Source organism: Hypomesus transpacificus, chromosome 8 (genome assembly GCF_021917145.1).
Source record: "Hypomesus transpacificus isolate Combined female chromosome 8, fHypTra1, whole genome shotgun sequence".
NCBI classification, from domain to species: Eukaryota; Metazoa; Chordata; class Actinopteri; order Osmeriformes; family Osmeridae; genus Hypomesus; species Hypomesus transpacificus.
The window spans coordinates 5,982,032-5,997,267 of record NC_061067.1 but is presented as its reverse complement, the minus strand read 5'-3'; the positions used below and the strand labels follow the sequence as shown (position 1 = coordinate 5,997,267).

Here is a 15,236-nt window from a genome sequence, read left to right as displayed (position 1 = left end):
AACATCAGAAGGATCAACGCAAAAATAAACGGCAGGATATGTCTGTTGCTGAAAGTGCTTCAATGCTCAGCCAGAATGTTGTGTTGTGGATGTGCGGTGTTGTCTTTAAGGACCAAAAGTTTGGTCATCATTCTCCTTTCTGCCACCTTTGACAGTTAGAGTTGGCCTCTAAAACAAAGCCTGTCCTATCATTTGTCCAGTAATTTTGCAGTCTACCTCTCTGATGCTGCTGCCCCAGCAGACAACCGCATAGAAGATAATACCTTCCACAACCCACAGGGTCCTACAAATTTCAAAGGACCCAAGCCTCCTCAGAGTGGGCTCTGACCCTTCTTGTATACATTCTGGGTGTTACCAGTTCACTCCAGTCTGGGGTTTGTCCGGGGTGTTTTAGGAGTATCCAAGTTAGGTGTGCCAGGTACACATCTGTCTGGACTTGAACATTGTGATGCAGAGATTCAGTCTGATAAATGTACAATTCACTTTGAGATTTAAAAGCGTGTGGGTGCCTGTGTGTGTGTGTGTGTGTGAGTGTGTGTGTGTGTGTCTTCCAGTCTAATGTGTTTGAACATGCCACAGGTAGAGAGATACGTTTTCATTCCTTTTCCAAGTGAAACACAAGCAAATGTTATTTCATCTGAGGTTGTGACTGGGAAGGGGATGACCAGGTCGTGGGCAACTGTATTAGAACAACGATCCTATGTTTATTATCAAGGTCAAATCATAAAATCAGATCCCAACTCAGGAGCACAAGAAAAAGCATGGAGGCAACTCTGAGAGGATTACTCAGATTATGAACTAATAAGTGTCCACTGACACACTGACACTCACATGAGGTTGTTTTGTTATTTTCGTGAATGTGTTCATCAAAGATAGGCCTCTGCATGTATTCTGATTTTAAAGAGGGGAACTCAGGCAAGCCTTGCAAAAGCCTCACATGATGACGCCTCTAGCTGCTGTTTCCATGGCAGTGCAGGACATGTGATGGGGAACGCGCTTATGTCAGGCTCACCCAGGATCCTGAGGAATGCCTCTCTGCAGGGCCCGCCCCCCCGCCCCCCCCCCCCCCCCCCCCCCCCCCCCCCCCCCCCCACACACATCCTTTTATCCGATCTCTAGGCTACCCTTTTGTGTTTTTGTAAGTGTATACCGCTAAATAACGAAATACAAAACACAAAAGCATCCTTTCTTTTTATTTGCGCCATAATTTTTCTCTCGCTGGCCGTTCATTAGCCTATTTGATCGCTTAAGCACTTTTAATTGTAGACGCCCAAAAAGAAAAACGCAGAGGGAGGGTTTGAGTTGATTCACGACGCTTGAGCGACTGTCGTGATTTGCACAATTGGCCCCTCGAATTGTAGGTAACCTTACGTCGGATGGAAACCCAGCAGTGATTTGTCAAGGGTCTGCCATCCGTTGCTTAACAGAAGGCGGGTTCTATTTCAACAACAATTTGGAAACTTGTAACCGTCCTTCGTTCGCCCACGGTAGTGAAGTTTATTGGGAAAAGTAAAAGTTTCAGAGAGGCTGATGTCAGTGACAGAAAGCTCGATCACCGACCATCGTTGACTCTTCGCTCTATCAAAACCACGAGGATGGACCCGTCTAACCGTACCATCGACCCCAGCTGCATGGACAGACCTCCACTCGCCATCGACATTATTGTTCGTAAGTAACTGTCTTTGTATAGATTTTGTATAAACTTTTGTGCGCTTTGACACACTCAATTCATTCATAATATTTTTCCGTCCAGTTATCTCTTACCTGTCGGAGCATATATCATATAGCCTATAAGATCTAGTCATGTCCATCTATCCTGTAGGCTATTTCACACACAACTAACACTTTTTAGAATTTGGTAGGAAATTACTGCAAATCCATAATCAGACATTTATCCTGGCGTGTTTAAGTGTAATTCATATTCTCGCTGTCAGTGAACATTTAAACTTCTTTGATCAATTATGCTTTCAGCCATTGGGTGTGTAGACCCACTCGGATTAACATGCAACAAGGCCGTAATCTGGTCAAAACGTCCCCCCCAATATGTTGATATAAAAATATAAATTTGCTACGCTACAACAGGCAGCCACGCACGCTGTCCGAAATTATCATTACAAAAAATAATTCGTCCCCCCCAATGTTGACTCCATGGCTACGGCCTTGACATGCAATGATTGGAATTTTAAGGGATGAATTTATGTAAGGGCTCAGGGTTAATAAATCACTTTGCCAACGTATTTAAGGTATTTAGAGACACACCACAGAGATGGAGTGCTTATGAAATCTTCTTGGAATGAATGAGTGTGTTGTTAGAAGATTGGCAGATGTCTAATGAGCTGAGAAAAATACATTTTGAAAAGTTTTATTGTGTGACCTTGGGCGAAGTTTGTTTCCCAATGAATTTCAAGGGAGAAGATCAATAAGCAGAGTGACATGAAGAAAGATATGATAAAGAGATGTAATACCATACATTGGAGAGATCATGTCAGTCAACTCTCAAACTCAATAACCTGAAATGCATGCATGAACATGCGCACACATGCGTTCAAATGAGAGAACTAGGACTTATACTTGTAAATAATTCTCATGCCATCTAAGGGCAATGAGAGTGACATGAATTGCATCTTTATGAAATTAGGATTGAAAAGGGTGTTGAATTGATTTGGGAGGCCGCAACCAATGCAGTAGTGTTTGTATTGGAGTATGATCTTTTTAAGAAGTCAAAGGCTGTAGAATGGTATGAGGATGTTTTGTCTCCCTGGGCAAGGTTTTTCCAGGACCCAATCAATTCAAGTGGTATAATCAGGATGATCTGAGGGAACTGAACAACTGAAGGTGGACATACGAGAAGTGGAATGGAGATAGTTTTGTTTTCTGTGTGAGTCAATATGGTGGGGCATACAACCCAGAAGGGACGGACAGGCAGAAGTGTGTGGCATGGGTCTGAAACAGAGAGAAAGCACAATTTGTACATTTCCAAAATGCTCAGCCTGAGGACATTGTGCCACCTCCTGTTCATCAGAAATGAATCAAGAAACCCACAAATGATGACACATCATGAACTTCATGTCCTTCAACCACACTTTCTTTTTGGGAACGAAGACAGCTGTTGGGATGAAGTCGATAATTATATCCATATGTTTGCGTTCGCCCGACTTTATTTCAACACACATTTCCCAAAAACAGGAAGAGGCTCACTATGTCTCTGTACACTCTCATCAGATACGTTTAGTTTTTTACGGTGTTTGCGTGTTTGCATGCAAGAATGTCTTCTGTGGGAAGTGCTCGTTTTGGGCCATTACGGGTTTCTTGTTTGTTATTTTCATAGACCTGGATCACTCACAGCCGCAGGTTTCCCGGAACACACAACCCATTACCAGTTAATTCCATCTGTTCCTTATTCTCAAAAACAGTCATACCACACTGATTAGAAAACCTATGGTACCATGGCTCAATATAGATATACATTGTTCTCATACCAAGCCTACCATGCCTTCACCAGACTTTCATACACCAGATTCCTGTCTTCTTTTCTTACGTTCAGAAGAACAAAAACACACACAAAAAAAAATCCATTCTAGGGATCGTCTCTTCACTGTGTCAGGTGGCTTTTTGAAAATAGCATTTTGGGTTCCAGCTCAGCTATGTGCGTATGTGTTCCTCCCACAGAGCTGGACATCTTTGGGATCATCCTGTACTCAGTTTTGACCTTCATGGCGACGGCATCCATGCTGGTCTACATAGAGGAATGCGTTTACATCTACAAAAAGGTGCCTTCCAACAAGAAGAGTATTATCATCTGGGTCAATGGGGCAGCACCGGTAAGAAAATGGGACCACACAGCTGGTAAAGAACAGAATAGAACAGAAATAAAACCTCCATAGTAATGTCTGTGTGTGTGTTTTCAGGTGATTGGGACCATGTCATGTCTGGGGATGTGGATTCCAAGAGCCACTATGTTTACTGACATGACCTCTGCAACGTAAGTCACACTTACTGCAGAGCTCTGCACCTTCTCTCCTCTCCCTCGTGTTGTTTCAGTCTGGAAGCCCTATGGAGATGGAGCTGAAAGAGCAGGGAAACCTACACTGTGTATCAAAACAGTGTCAAAATACAGTCAGTGTGTTTTTTCACTCAAAAACACTTCACTTTGACGAACTCTCCCCTTCTACTTAGCTACTTTGCAATCGTGGTGTTCAAGTTCCTGGTCCTGATGATCGAGGAGGCGGGGGGCGACGAGGCTTTTCTTCTGCGTTCCAAGACCAAGACCCTGAGAATCAGCACCGGCCCGTGCTGCTGCTGCTGCCCCTGTCTGCCTCACGTCGCCATAACCCGGTAACCCACGGCAACTTCTGGGTGGGGAGGGTCAAGGGGTGGGCCAGGTGGGTTAGGGTAGCTCAACACATGGTCTGGATCTGACAAAACTATACTCCTTTTAAATTCAAGGCATGTTATTAAAAGGCTTTTCTTGTACAGCTGAAAATATCTTGGGTTAGTATCGATCCAACGAGCCCTTTTGTTTGTTGAAGTGAAGCTTGACAATGTGAGGCCTCAGAGCAGGTTAATCACCTGTAGGACACTCAACCTCTCACTGTGTATGACCCACCAAACACTCCCCCTGCTGGGCATGGCCTTGTACTACAGGTCTACTCAGGACTACTCTGAAAAGTATGCATCCTCAAGTTCAAAGAGCAAAGCTGGTATACTTACTTAGCTATTACCTTGTGTGAGGTTTACTCAGGACTCAAATGAATGTTTCATTTGATCCTTACAGGCGGACTTTGTTCTTGCTGAAGCTGGGCTCCTTCCAGTTTGCTGTGCTGAAGGTGGTCTTCACCATCCTGTCAATAATTCTCTGGACAAATGGCAACTTTGAGCTGACTGATGTGAGTTGGGATCATGGGAACACATTCCCAATGGCAGATTAGGGTTTGGAGACTCAGTCAGTCATCTGTGTGTGTATGTGTGTGTCCCAGTTGTCCATAACAGGTTCTGCTATCTGGATCAACCCGTTTGTGGGTGTCCTCACCATCATTGCCCTGTGGCCGGTGGCCATCATGTTCATGCACCTCAGGACCACCCTGCGTAGCCTCAAGATCATCCCCAAATATGCCATGTACCAGGTCAGTCCCAACAGACACCCTGATAACCCCTCAGCTTATGGTTACAGTACCTTGTACACATACATTGTGTGTTTGTGTAGTTGGTACTGGTCCTGAGCCAGCTGCAGTCAGCCATCATCAACATCCTGGCCATGAATGGGACCATAGCATGTGCCCCTCCGTATTCCTCCCAGGCCCGCGGTTACTGTAAGTTACTCACCCACCCCCTGGATCCTCCATCCTGCACACAGCAATATTGATCTGCATAAAATGTGCTATAGATTCCCTGGTATCAATGGGCCAACTGGGCTGTCTTGGCCCTTTCTCTCTCTCTCTCTCTCTCTCTCTCTCTCTCTCTCTCTCTCTCTCTCTCTCTCTCTCTCTCTCTCTCTCTCTCTCTCTCTCTCTCTCTCTCTCTCTCTCTCTCTCTCTCTCTCTCTCTCTCTCTCTCTGTAGTGATGAGTCAGCAGTTGTTGATCCTGGAGATGTTCATCATCACCTTGGTAACTCGTTTACTGTACCGTCGCCAGTACGACCCCCTTCCTGACCACAGCCAAGATGATGAGAACACCAAGATGGTTCCTGCGCTCGCCAATGCTCCGAGCACTGCTTGAGCTGTGTTGATATTTGTGTGTTTGAACGCTTTATACAGTGTGTGTTTGTGTCTGTGTGTCTTCATGTGTTTTTTCAATACAAAATCCCCCTTTATAATATCCAACCCATGGAGTATACCCCAAGTTAGGGGAAGCTGTTTTGTATGGAACAAATGCCATTTTAAAAATGACAACTGTCTGGTGAGCTGCTTCTACTGATACTGATGAAAAACTGAAACGAAACAATACATGAGTCTATTATATGCTTTCAGGAATATATTTGTATCCCACTTTGTACCTTTCACAATATGCATGATCATGATGGACAATCAATTTATAATATAAATTTTATCAAGATGAACGTGGTGTTGTGTTTTTTTCTGCCTGTTGTGTTGCATGCTCTCTCTCTCTTTCAACAGATCTTGCAACTGTGAAATAATGGGTCATTGCACACAGACAGATCAGTCAACAGGAGAAAAACTTTGCTCTTAACTTTATTTGAGAGGTAGTTGCCTTATGAATCCACGTTTCCCCGTGTGACATTCCTTAAAATCACGTGTAGATTTTCATAGTGAGTGTACATGTGAAAATATTAAGGAATTTGCCCCAACATGCCTTTTATGGCAATCCTTTTCTATTCAACACTCCTGTTCCACAGATGTTTGTGTATGTGTTGCCCTAACAGTCTAATCTATACATTTTCATCCACTTTTATCTATTTCTGACATTAGATAATCATTTTTATTATAGACCAATTATCACTCTACGTCACACAACTGTCAAGCAGGCTCAACTGCGCATGTGGGTTGCAAAAGGAACTTCTCCCCGTTCTATTACTCTTGGAGTGTCGTTCAGGTCATCATATATCTCTGGCCACTGGATTGCAGGGCTTGATATTAACTTTTTGAGGCTCTTGGCCTTTGGACAAATACATTTACGTTCACTTGTCTATGCACAAAAGTCACTTGACCCCGATACCCTTAAATAGCCTGTCCAAGTGATCGGGCAAAACTAGCCTGGCTAACGGAGGTCGCTTTCTCAGGCAAATGACGAATGAAACAGACAGGTTAAAGAAATCCGAGATTCTGGCTATTTTCACCAGACTCGTATCTACATTAGGCAGTCCTCCCTGACGTTTCTGGTGTAGAATGGAGTGAAATACAACGTTGTGCACACTGCCAGTGAGCGAGTCTGACTGAGGCTAACGTCAAAACAGTGTAACTGGGATGTAGTCTCACTCAGATTGCCAGTTTAAACAAATCAGAAAAATAATCGGACCAGCTGACTAAAAGCAGAATTCCCATATCTCTTGAAAGCTGCCCTGTTCGACTTTTTAAATGTAGAATTGACTGTAAAAGTGTAAAATTATGAACTTTGTGACATGACGTGAAGACATGGTTGCCGCTCGACTATGCGGTCTGTATCGGGCGACATTCTCACTCAAATTTCAAGACTTTCGTGACCCAAATCAAAATTCTGATGCGACAGATCATTGGGTAATCGCTTTCTCTCCTAAAGGCATGTCCTCCTCGACGCTTTTGGTCTTTTTAAATCTAACTATTTGTATTATCCGTGTGGTCCTTTTGCCTTTTAAAATGCTATCCTTTCCCGGTTTTCTGCAGCCACCGTGCGCGCGCATCCCGATTGTTTACAAACAAATAATTGGTCTATAGTTAGTGAAACTGTTTCCGTTTCAATTGATACAGAGTAGCAATACAAACAGTGTTTGTACAGGACAGGCCACATATCCAATCACTATTCAATATTTAGTCACATGTAGGTTTAGCATATTCTGTGAACCAATCATAGTATAGTATCAACAGTCGCCGTCATGTGCGGTTGACTCTGAATTTGAGAACGTTCTCTACGTGCAGTCTCGCGCAACAATTCGGAGACGGAAACCATTCAGGAGAACCAATGTTTTTATATTAGTTTTCCTATCAGAAACGTATGTAATTGATTGCACACTTATTAATACCGGTGCAATACTTAAATTTTTTTGGTGTTGACAATTTGTTTGTTATGTTACGCGGTCACTGTTATTGCAGGCTAGTATGTGGACACTCGGTGTTTATAATTTTGCTATAATTCTTATGCATATAGGGGAGACACAATCATTATAGTACAATGAGGATTTTTACAACACTTTTGAAAATCAGCAACCCAAAAATAGAATATTATTCTCGGTTTTCTCCGTCACCACTCTCAATCAAGCAATTTTTGGAATTTGGTAAGTAGCCTTATTGACTGAACTGTCATCTTCCTCTCAGTCAGTGCCCTCTTCTTCACTGACGTAAAGACTAAATTGTCGGGACTATCTATACATACTTTTAAAATCACGATTCTTTCGTGCGGAATCATGGCAGAGACACAATAATATTACATCGTCAGACAGTGTGCATGTAGTCTGGGTTTGTTTACTGGCAATATCAATAATTTTACATTATACTCTGTAGGCATAGCCTACACTTGAATTGCCACATGGTATGTTGATGTGGGAGATTTGATGCAACTTGACACTGGTCACGTCCTAGAGCGCCATGTTAACAGCTTAATCCCGTCCCCGTCTAAAGCTAAGTATGGACATACAGTGGTCTGCCAATAACAGTAGGCGCCACAATTATTAATAATAAAATATTCAGTCATGACTTATACAGGATGATCTTAGCCAGCTGTAATTTATTAACTTTTAACAGAGCCAGACATACAGTCAGAATGTAGGCTACTCACTGGCTAGTGTGCCTGTACACTTCTTGGTTCAACCAGTCTCTTGTTAAACAGTTGGATGCCTATTTGGTTTTAGGCTTTCACAATTCAGTAAAAAAAAGGGAAATTTAGACAATCGGGTAACCATTTTCATTCTGCCTGAGACTTCTGACACAGCAAGATGTTTGTACCTGTGTGTGTGTGTGTTTGTTGTTGTTGTGGACATAAAATTGATGTGCATGGGCAAAGATATGGATAAGAAGACTAAACTGTCATCTCTTGCTCTCTCTCTCTCTCTCTCTCTCTCTCTCTCTCTCTCTCTCTCTCTCTCTCTCTCTCTCTTTCTCTCGCTCTCGCTCCCGCTCACACACTCACACACTCACACTGACAGATTTTGCCTCCCAATCATGGATCAGGATAAGTCAATAGAATTATCTGGTTCCAACTTCCAGTATTGAAGTGTAGTTGTGGTGTAGTGCCACAGTCATGGGGCCTCTATGTACATGAGGTAGTCCGCATGTCTGTCCCCTAGAGATGATATCCCTGCAGACAGTAAGAGTCGCCATCTCTCTATCCCAGGAAGGGACAATGCCTGTGAGAAGACGTCCTACATGTTCCTGCGTAAGGAGCTGCCGGTGCGACTGGCCAACACCATGAGGGAAGTCAACCTCCTGCCTGACAACCTGCTCAGCCAGCCCTCAGTCAAACTGGTGCAGAAATGGTGAGACACACACTGTACACACACCCCACACACACAGCCTTGATGCAGTGCACGCACCATACACACAGTACCCAACTATGCTCACACGTCAGACACATGGAGCTGGATACAGTATGTATGTTTACACAGAGATTCCTTTAAAGATGAGACCACTCACCCATGGCATTACTGACAATGTTACTCACTGTGTAAATGTACGTGTGTGTGTGTGCACACGCGTGTGTCTGGGTGTCCTCAGGTATATGCAGAGCTTTGTGGAGCTGTTGGGGTATGAGAACAGAAAACCAGAGGACCCTCATGCCTTGAATGAGTAAGTAAAAACGGCTCAACTTTAAACTGATCATTCCCAATCAGTGACCTTTATTCCGCTTGATAGTGTGTCCAAGGGTGATGTAATACAGTATGTATACCTCTGGAGCCTGGAGTTAATCCTGTGTGCTAAATACAGCAGTCTTGCTGACTGGAAAGGTAGAGGGGAGAGTAGACCATAACAAAGTGATGAAAAACTCTGACTGAGGAAGTTAGATACCAGGTCAGATATGAACCCCAGCTTATCACTGTGGATTTGACTGAAAGTGTGATTCCACAGACAGGTGTGAACGCCACTTTAATGGACAGGCTCTCAACTGAAACAACTGACAGTGATTGGTCAGCATGAACTGGCAAAGAGGTGTTTGATTGACCCATGTATAAGCGAGTTGAATTGGTTAAACTCACTCAGTTGAAATAGCCCATCCATGTTATTTCGAATGGCTAGCTTTTTGGTGGGTTAGCTGGCTAAAGCAGGGTTTATGAAAGGAGGTTGTTGCATGTGTGAGTCAGTGGACTCTAGTTTGATCTTTGGAATTGGCAAAGTGAGGAAGCACTGCCGACAGCACTGATGTCACCTGATCCACTCTCGCTGCGTTCCCAGCTTCCTGGAGCTGCTGATTGAGATCCGTAACCGTCACAACGACGTGGTTCCCACCATGGCGCAGGGCGTGGTGGAGTACAAGGACAAGTTTGGATTTGACCCCTTCATCAGCAGCAGCATCCAGTACTTCCTGGATCGCTTCTACACAAACCGCATCTCCTTCCGCATGCTCATCAACCAGCACAGTGAGACATACATACACACACACACTGGGGAATAGGGATGTCACAACACACACATACACACTCTCCCAGACACAAACATACTCCGTCCTACATGTCAAATATCAATGTCTAGACTCAATGTCTAGACTGTTATCATCTTAACTTTGTGGGATCCAGTAGGTTGGTCTTTCTTTTGCAAATGATGATGTGTTTCCTGTTCCTGTCCCCCCGCAGCTCTTCTGTTTGGCAACGACACAAACCCTGCTCACCCTAAACACATCGGCAGTATTGACCCCACCTGCAATGTGGCTGAGGTCGTAAAAGGTAAACACCAGTCCAGGGCCGTGTCTCAAACGATTTACAGGAAGTATCCAGGATGTGACATCATACACTAACTCACCAGAGATGTTTCAAGAAAGGGAGATATTCCAATTCTGTCAGAGCAGGTATATAATGTGTGCAGGCACTGACACAGGAAGTTGAATAGCTACCATCACAGAAGCAATGTCACATTCTGGAATCTACCTTCAAGATATGACATTGTGTTTCTAAAATGCCATTATAACACATGTATTATTATGAAATAAATGCAACTTCCTTTGGGACATTACCTCACTTCCTCCTCCAGATGCCTATGAAACAGCAAAGATGTTGTGCGAGCAGCAGTACCTCGACGCTCCTCAACTCAAGATAGAGGAGTTTCACAGTAAGAATTCTTACATGTTTCATAACTTCTCAGTTTTCTGTCTCTGTTCTCTTACACATTCTTAAACTCACTTCATCCATCCATTCAGCCATTGGAGGAGAATTTGGTCTCCAGGCCGTACCGAGAAATGAACTAGTTTCACTTTTGTTTTGTTGGGGGGTTTCTATTAAAAGCTTCTTTACTGAGAAGGCCAGATTAAGTCCTGCTGAGATTGCAATGGGCAGAATGTTTCTCATTAACTTCAAAGGGAAAGCGAAAGCGTTGTCTGTGTGTATGTGTTACAGTACATTTGTTTGGTGTGTCTGGGTGTGCTTGTGTGTGGGCACGTAAGTGCACGTGTGAATGCGTATGCATGTACGTGGGTGTACTGTGTATGCTCCTGAATCTTAACTCCCTCTTCCTCCTCCTAGTGAAGCATCCAGGCCAGCCCATCCAGGCGGTCTATGTCCCTTCTCACCTGTTCCACATGCTGTTTGAGCTCTTTAAGGTGAGCACTGCTCCCTCCGTATCTGTGAGGACATAAACTGGTAGTACTGGAGCTGGAATTCAAATACGTGTGTGTGTGTGTGTGGCCAGAATTCCATGCGGGCCACAGTTGAGCTTCATGAGAACAGCAAGGAAGGTTTACCTCCAGTGAAGGCCAAAGTCACTCTGGGGAAAGAGGACCTCTCCATAAAGGTATGCTGTGTCACACACAAACACACTCGCACAAAGACAGACTTTTTCAATTGCCACTATGCTTTCTAAAACTCTTTCTATCCCTTCCTCTCTTCTCCTCGATCTTTATTTCTCTCCCCTCCCTCTCTTTTCCTCTCTGTGGGTCCCTCACTCTCTCTCTCTCTCTCTCTCTCTCTCTCTCTCTCTCTCTCTCTCTCTCTCTCTCTCTCTCTCTCTCTCTCTCTCTCTCTCTCTCTCTCTCTCTCTCTCTCTCTCTCTCTCTTAGATCAGTGATAGAGGAGGGGGCGTTCCTCTCAGGAAGATTGACCGCCTGTTCAACTACATGTACTCTACAGCCCCCACCCCCAGCTTTGAGCCCTCCAGTGCTGTTCCAATGGTACGCACACACACTGACACACTGTATACAATGAACTTCGTCCCACTCTTTGTGCTTGACATCTCCCTATTTAACTATACTATACCCTGGACTCTCTCTCCTCTTCCCAGGCTGGTTTTGGCTACGGTCTGCCCATCTCCAGGCTCTATGCTCGCTACTTTCAGGGCGACCTGAAGCTGTACTCCATGGAGGGGGTGGGGACGGATGCTGTTATTTACTTGAAGGTAGGAGGAGCCATTATGACATGTCCAATCCAGGTAGCCTATTGCAGAGCTGAAGAGCACGGGTGTGCAATCAAATACACCGCCCTAAAACGCATGAGTCACTGTGAGAATGAGACTTTTGATGAGTCAGTGTTGGAAAACATTGCGTTGTCTAGTTCCTCTTTCAGTTCCCCTTGCCCATGTGAGGTCAAATCTGGGTTTTCATGTTATTGTCACCCCACCCGTCCCCTCAGGCACTGTCCAGCGAGTCCTTCGAGCGCCTGCCCGTCTTCAACAAGTCGGCGTGGCGACACTACCAGACGAGCCCCGAGGCAGACGACTGGAGCAACCCAAGCAGAGAGCCACGCGACACCAGCAAGTCCAACTACAAGGCCAAAAGATAACTCTTGCCTTCCACCTCCACCAGTATGGAACCCATCGCTCCCTCTCCCCTCCCTCCTGTAGGATCAGTGTGACCTCTACACAGGCCTTGTTCCGAACTGTCCTAGGGAAACTATCAGTCTAGTTTTGGTCGTCAGCATCAATGTCAGTATCATGCGATGGCTATGTCTGCCAAGCGCTTTTACTGTTTTGTTTTTTTTTTACTGTTTTGTTTGTTTTTTAAAAGGATCCCCCCTAGGGACACCTCCGACTAACCCTGATTGGATGACTTCTCTGGTCAGCTGAGTTCTTCTTGGATCTATTTTAATTATGGATTATGGACAGTTTGAATTTAGTTTCAAGACATTATAGCTTGGTTTGCACCTCTCTCTCTCTTTCTCTTCCTCTCTCTCTCTCTGTCCCCCTTTTTCCTAGCTTCACTGACCACTGCCATCTAGCGTCTATTTTTCACAGCTCCATGTCTCTGCTGGAGGTAACTGCCTTTTGCGGTTCTGTCTTGAATAATAGGACCCCTGTTTTTGCCCCTGCAACAGCCCGAGACAGAGAAGGAGACAGAGGGCTTGTGTTTCACATGAAAAGGAGCGTTCACTTCCCTCCTTTGGTCATTTCTGTGATCGGGCAAAAAAAGGAAGAAAAAAAGGTCCACCGGGCCGCTGTCATGGTAACAGCACCTGCCTGTGTTGCTGAAGTAACTGAAGCTTTGATAAAGGGAGAGAGAACATACTTAGTCATGTGTAAAAACCATGGGAACAAAGCAGATACACAGATTATGCATTCGGACTGTTTTATTTTCAGAAAGATGAGAAAAATTAATATATTTATTTTGCTATGTTTAAATATGAAGCCTTCGATAGATTATACATATTCAAAGGGAGAAGTTTAGGATTGAATTGTATATGTGTAAATGTGATATATGTGGTGATTTGAGAAGAAAGGTTGGACTCAGTAGTAGACCACATAATGCTCTTTTCCTGTCAGCAATACTACTGACCTTTTGCGGTACACTACCGCTACAACACCTACGTAACAGACACAAACCCTGCGTAGCTCCGCCCACTATAGCGATGTTCACTGAAGGACCAAAGGGTCGTTGTCAAGTGGCTGTAAAAGTTCAGCCTTGTCTTTCCTGTAGCTTCTAGATCACCCCAGCATTAAAACATGTGTATAATTACCCCTTCTCGCTGATTCTCTATGAACCTTTGTAGAGAATGGATATACTGGGAATGCAGTAATCAAGTTAGCTGGGTAGGGCTATCAACATGACACGTCTGTCAGCCATGCATATCTCCATCAAAACCATGAAGCAATACATATATGTATATATATATATATATATATATATATATACCTTGCATACAGGACCTTTGACCTTCGCTAATACCCATTTCTCTGTCATATGAGCATTTTTTAAGCTTGAGGTTCAGTTCAATAGCTCTTGTTTTGCTGTTAAAGGGTTTGAGAGAATGTTAATTTAATAGGGTTTCTTTTGAATACTTTTTAGGTGAATAATTTCATCATTTCCTTTCTGAGCCTTTTAATGTTCTGGATCTGCCTGATGATCATGTTGGGGCGTGTTCCAGGACCCCCCTCTGCTGTGCTCTCGTGGTCAGATGCAGACCAGACTGTGCGCACACTCCTGTGAATCCTCCCTGGAATGAGAAGGGATTCTTTCTCTGTGTTTCTTGTTGTGATTGCCTAGTTGATTGACCAGTTAGATATGAGTCGGACAGAAGTCCTTCAATTTCATCTAGACTCCCACCTGTCCTTGTCTCCTACCTTCTACCATGTTTATTGGAGACTGACACAAAGAATAAATAGGAAGTATATAGGAGAACCTAAAATACGTTCTATGTCTCTCTTGATCGCCATCTAATCCTAATCTGTGTCAGCACTGCCAAGCCTTCACAGCTTGCCAACAAGCAGTATACTTACTTCAGTATGGCCCTGCACAGCTCCCCTAATGTGATCAAAATGTTATTTTAGCATTGATGTCTGGAGTTGGGTTGAACTGTGTTGTTGAAACTAGCAAGGGGCCTGAGGGCTCTGTTTCAGGACCAGTTCAGTTTCTTTTATACGATTCCTACACTCCTCCCTTTGTTGACAGCAACCATATTCAGTCATTTGAGGTCAGTTATGACCTCAAAGAGGATGCAAGGCTGCACTCAAAGGGTTGGAACTGTGCACAAGTGTTTAGGGAATCCGAGGATTCCAATCGTCTACAGAGAGTTTGAGGCTTTTGTTCGTTTTGTTTTGTTTACCTCTACGGTATTGATTGGTTAGTATATTGGATATACTTTATTCTTTCTACATGGAGTGACCCCTCATGTACTCCTACTGTATCTGCTGTTAGGACATGTCTGAGCACTTTGTATACATGAGCTCCTCCTGGTACAGAGAAGTCATGCAAAGATATGCAACATCATGTTACCGCTATCCAAACAGTCATTCGAATACAATACATGTTGCACTCTCTTACAGTAATGATTAACAGGACCAGTCTGTTCAGCATGGCAGAAATCGTAGAATGTGTGCCGTCATTTATCAAATCCTACAATAAAGAGAACTCCCAACGAACAAACAGTCTGTGTGAGGGTGTGTGTGTCCAAAAGGTTCCAAAGATACAGAACAATTACAAGGTTGTTCTTTCCTTCATTTTTCATGTTCTATTTATT

At 43.9% G+C, this 15,236-nt stretch overlaps 2 protein-coding genes across 2 annotated transcripts; both read left to right on the top strand.

The window, feature by feature from the left end:
- The first annotated feature begins 1,113 nt into the window (after positions 1-1,113).
- On the top strand, positions 1,114-6,052 carry slc51a (solute carrier family 51 subunit alpha). Its single transcript, XM_047023749.1, has 8 exons — positions 1,114-1,668; positions 3,670-3,821; positions 3,909-3,982; positions 4,177-4,335; positions 4,775-4,886; positions 4,977-5,123; positions 5,204-5,309; positions 5,559-6,052. The coding sequence occupies exons 1-8, from the start codon at positions 1,596-1,598 to the stop codon at positions 5,714-5,716; spliced, it is 981 nt and encodes a 326-aa protein (XP_046879705.1). The 5' UTR covers positions 1,114-1,595; the 3' UTR covers positions 5,717-6,052.
- A 1,494-nt stretch (positions 6,053-7,546) lies between these two features.
- pdk3a (pyruvate dehydrogenase kinase, isozyme 3a) lies at positions 7,547-15,142 on the top strand. The gene is made up of 11 exons (XM_047024007.1): positions 7,547-7,925; positions 8,981-9,122; positions 9,361-9,432; positions 10,036-10,220; positions 10,434-10,523; positions 10,828-10,905; positions 11,316-11,392; positions 11,482-11,583; positions 11,849-11,959; positions 12,070-12,183; positions 12,417-15,142. Exons 1-11 carry the CDS (start codon positions 7,823-7,825, stop codon positions 12,564-12,566), a joined length of 1,224 nt encoding a protein of 407 aa, XP_046879963.1. The 5' UTR covers positions 7,547-7,822; the 3' UTR covers positions 12,567-15,142.
- Positions 15,143-15,236: the final 94 nt, after the last annotated feature.

Coding starts and splice junctions, on each gene's coding strand:
- pdk3a (XM_047024007.1), top strand. CDS start 7,823: ATGAGGATTTTTACAACACTTTTGAAAATCAGCAACCCAAAAATAGAA. Junction 10,221..10,433: donor CATGCTCATCAACCAGCACA/GTGAGACATACA, acceptor GTCCCCCCGCAG/CTCTTCTGTTTGGCAACGAC. Junction 11,393..11,481: donor TGCTGTTTGAGCTCTTTAAG/GTGAGCACTGCT, acceptor GTGTGTGGCCAG/AATTCCATGCGGGCCACAGT.
- slc51a (XM_047023749.1), top strand. CDS start 1,596: ATGGACCCGTCTAACCGTACCATCGACCCCAGCTGCATGGACAGACCT. Junction 3,822..3,908: donor GGGTCAATGGGGCAGCACCG/GTAAGAAAATGG, acceptor GTGTGTTTTCAG/GTGATTGGGACCATGTCATG. Junction 5,124..5,203: donor CCAAATATGCCATGTACCAG/GTCAGTCCCAAC, acceptor GTGTTTGTGTAG/TTGGTACTGGTCCTGAGCCA.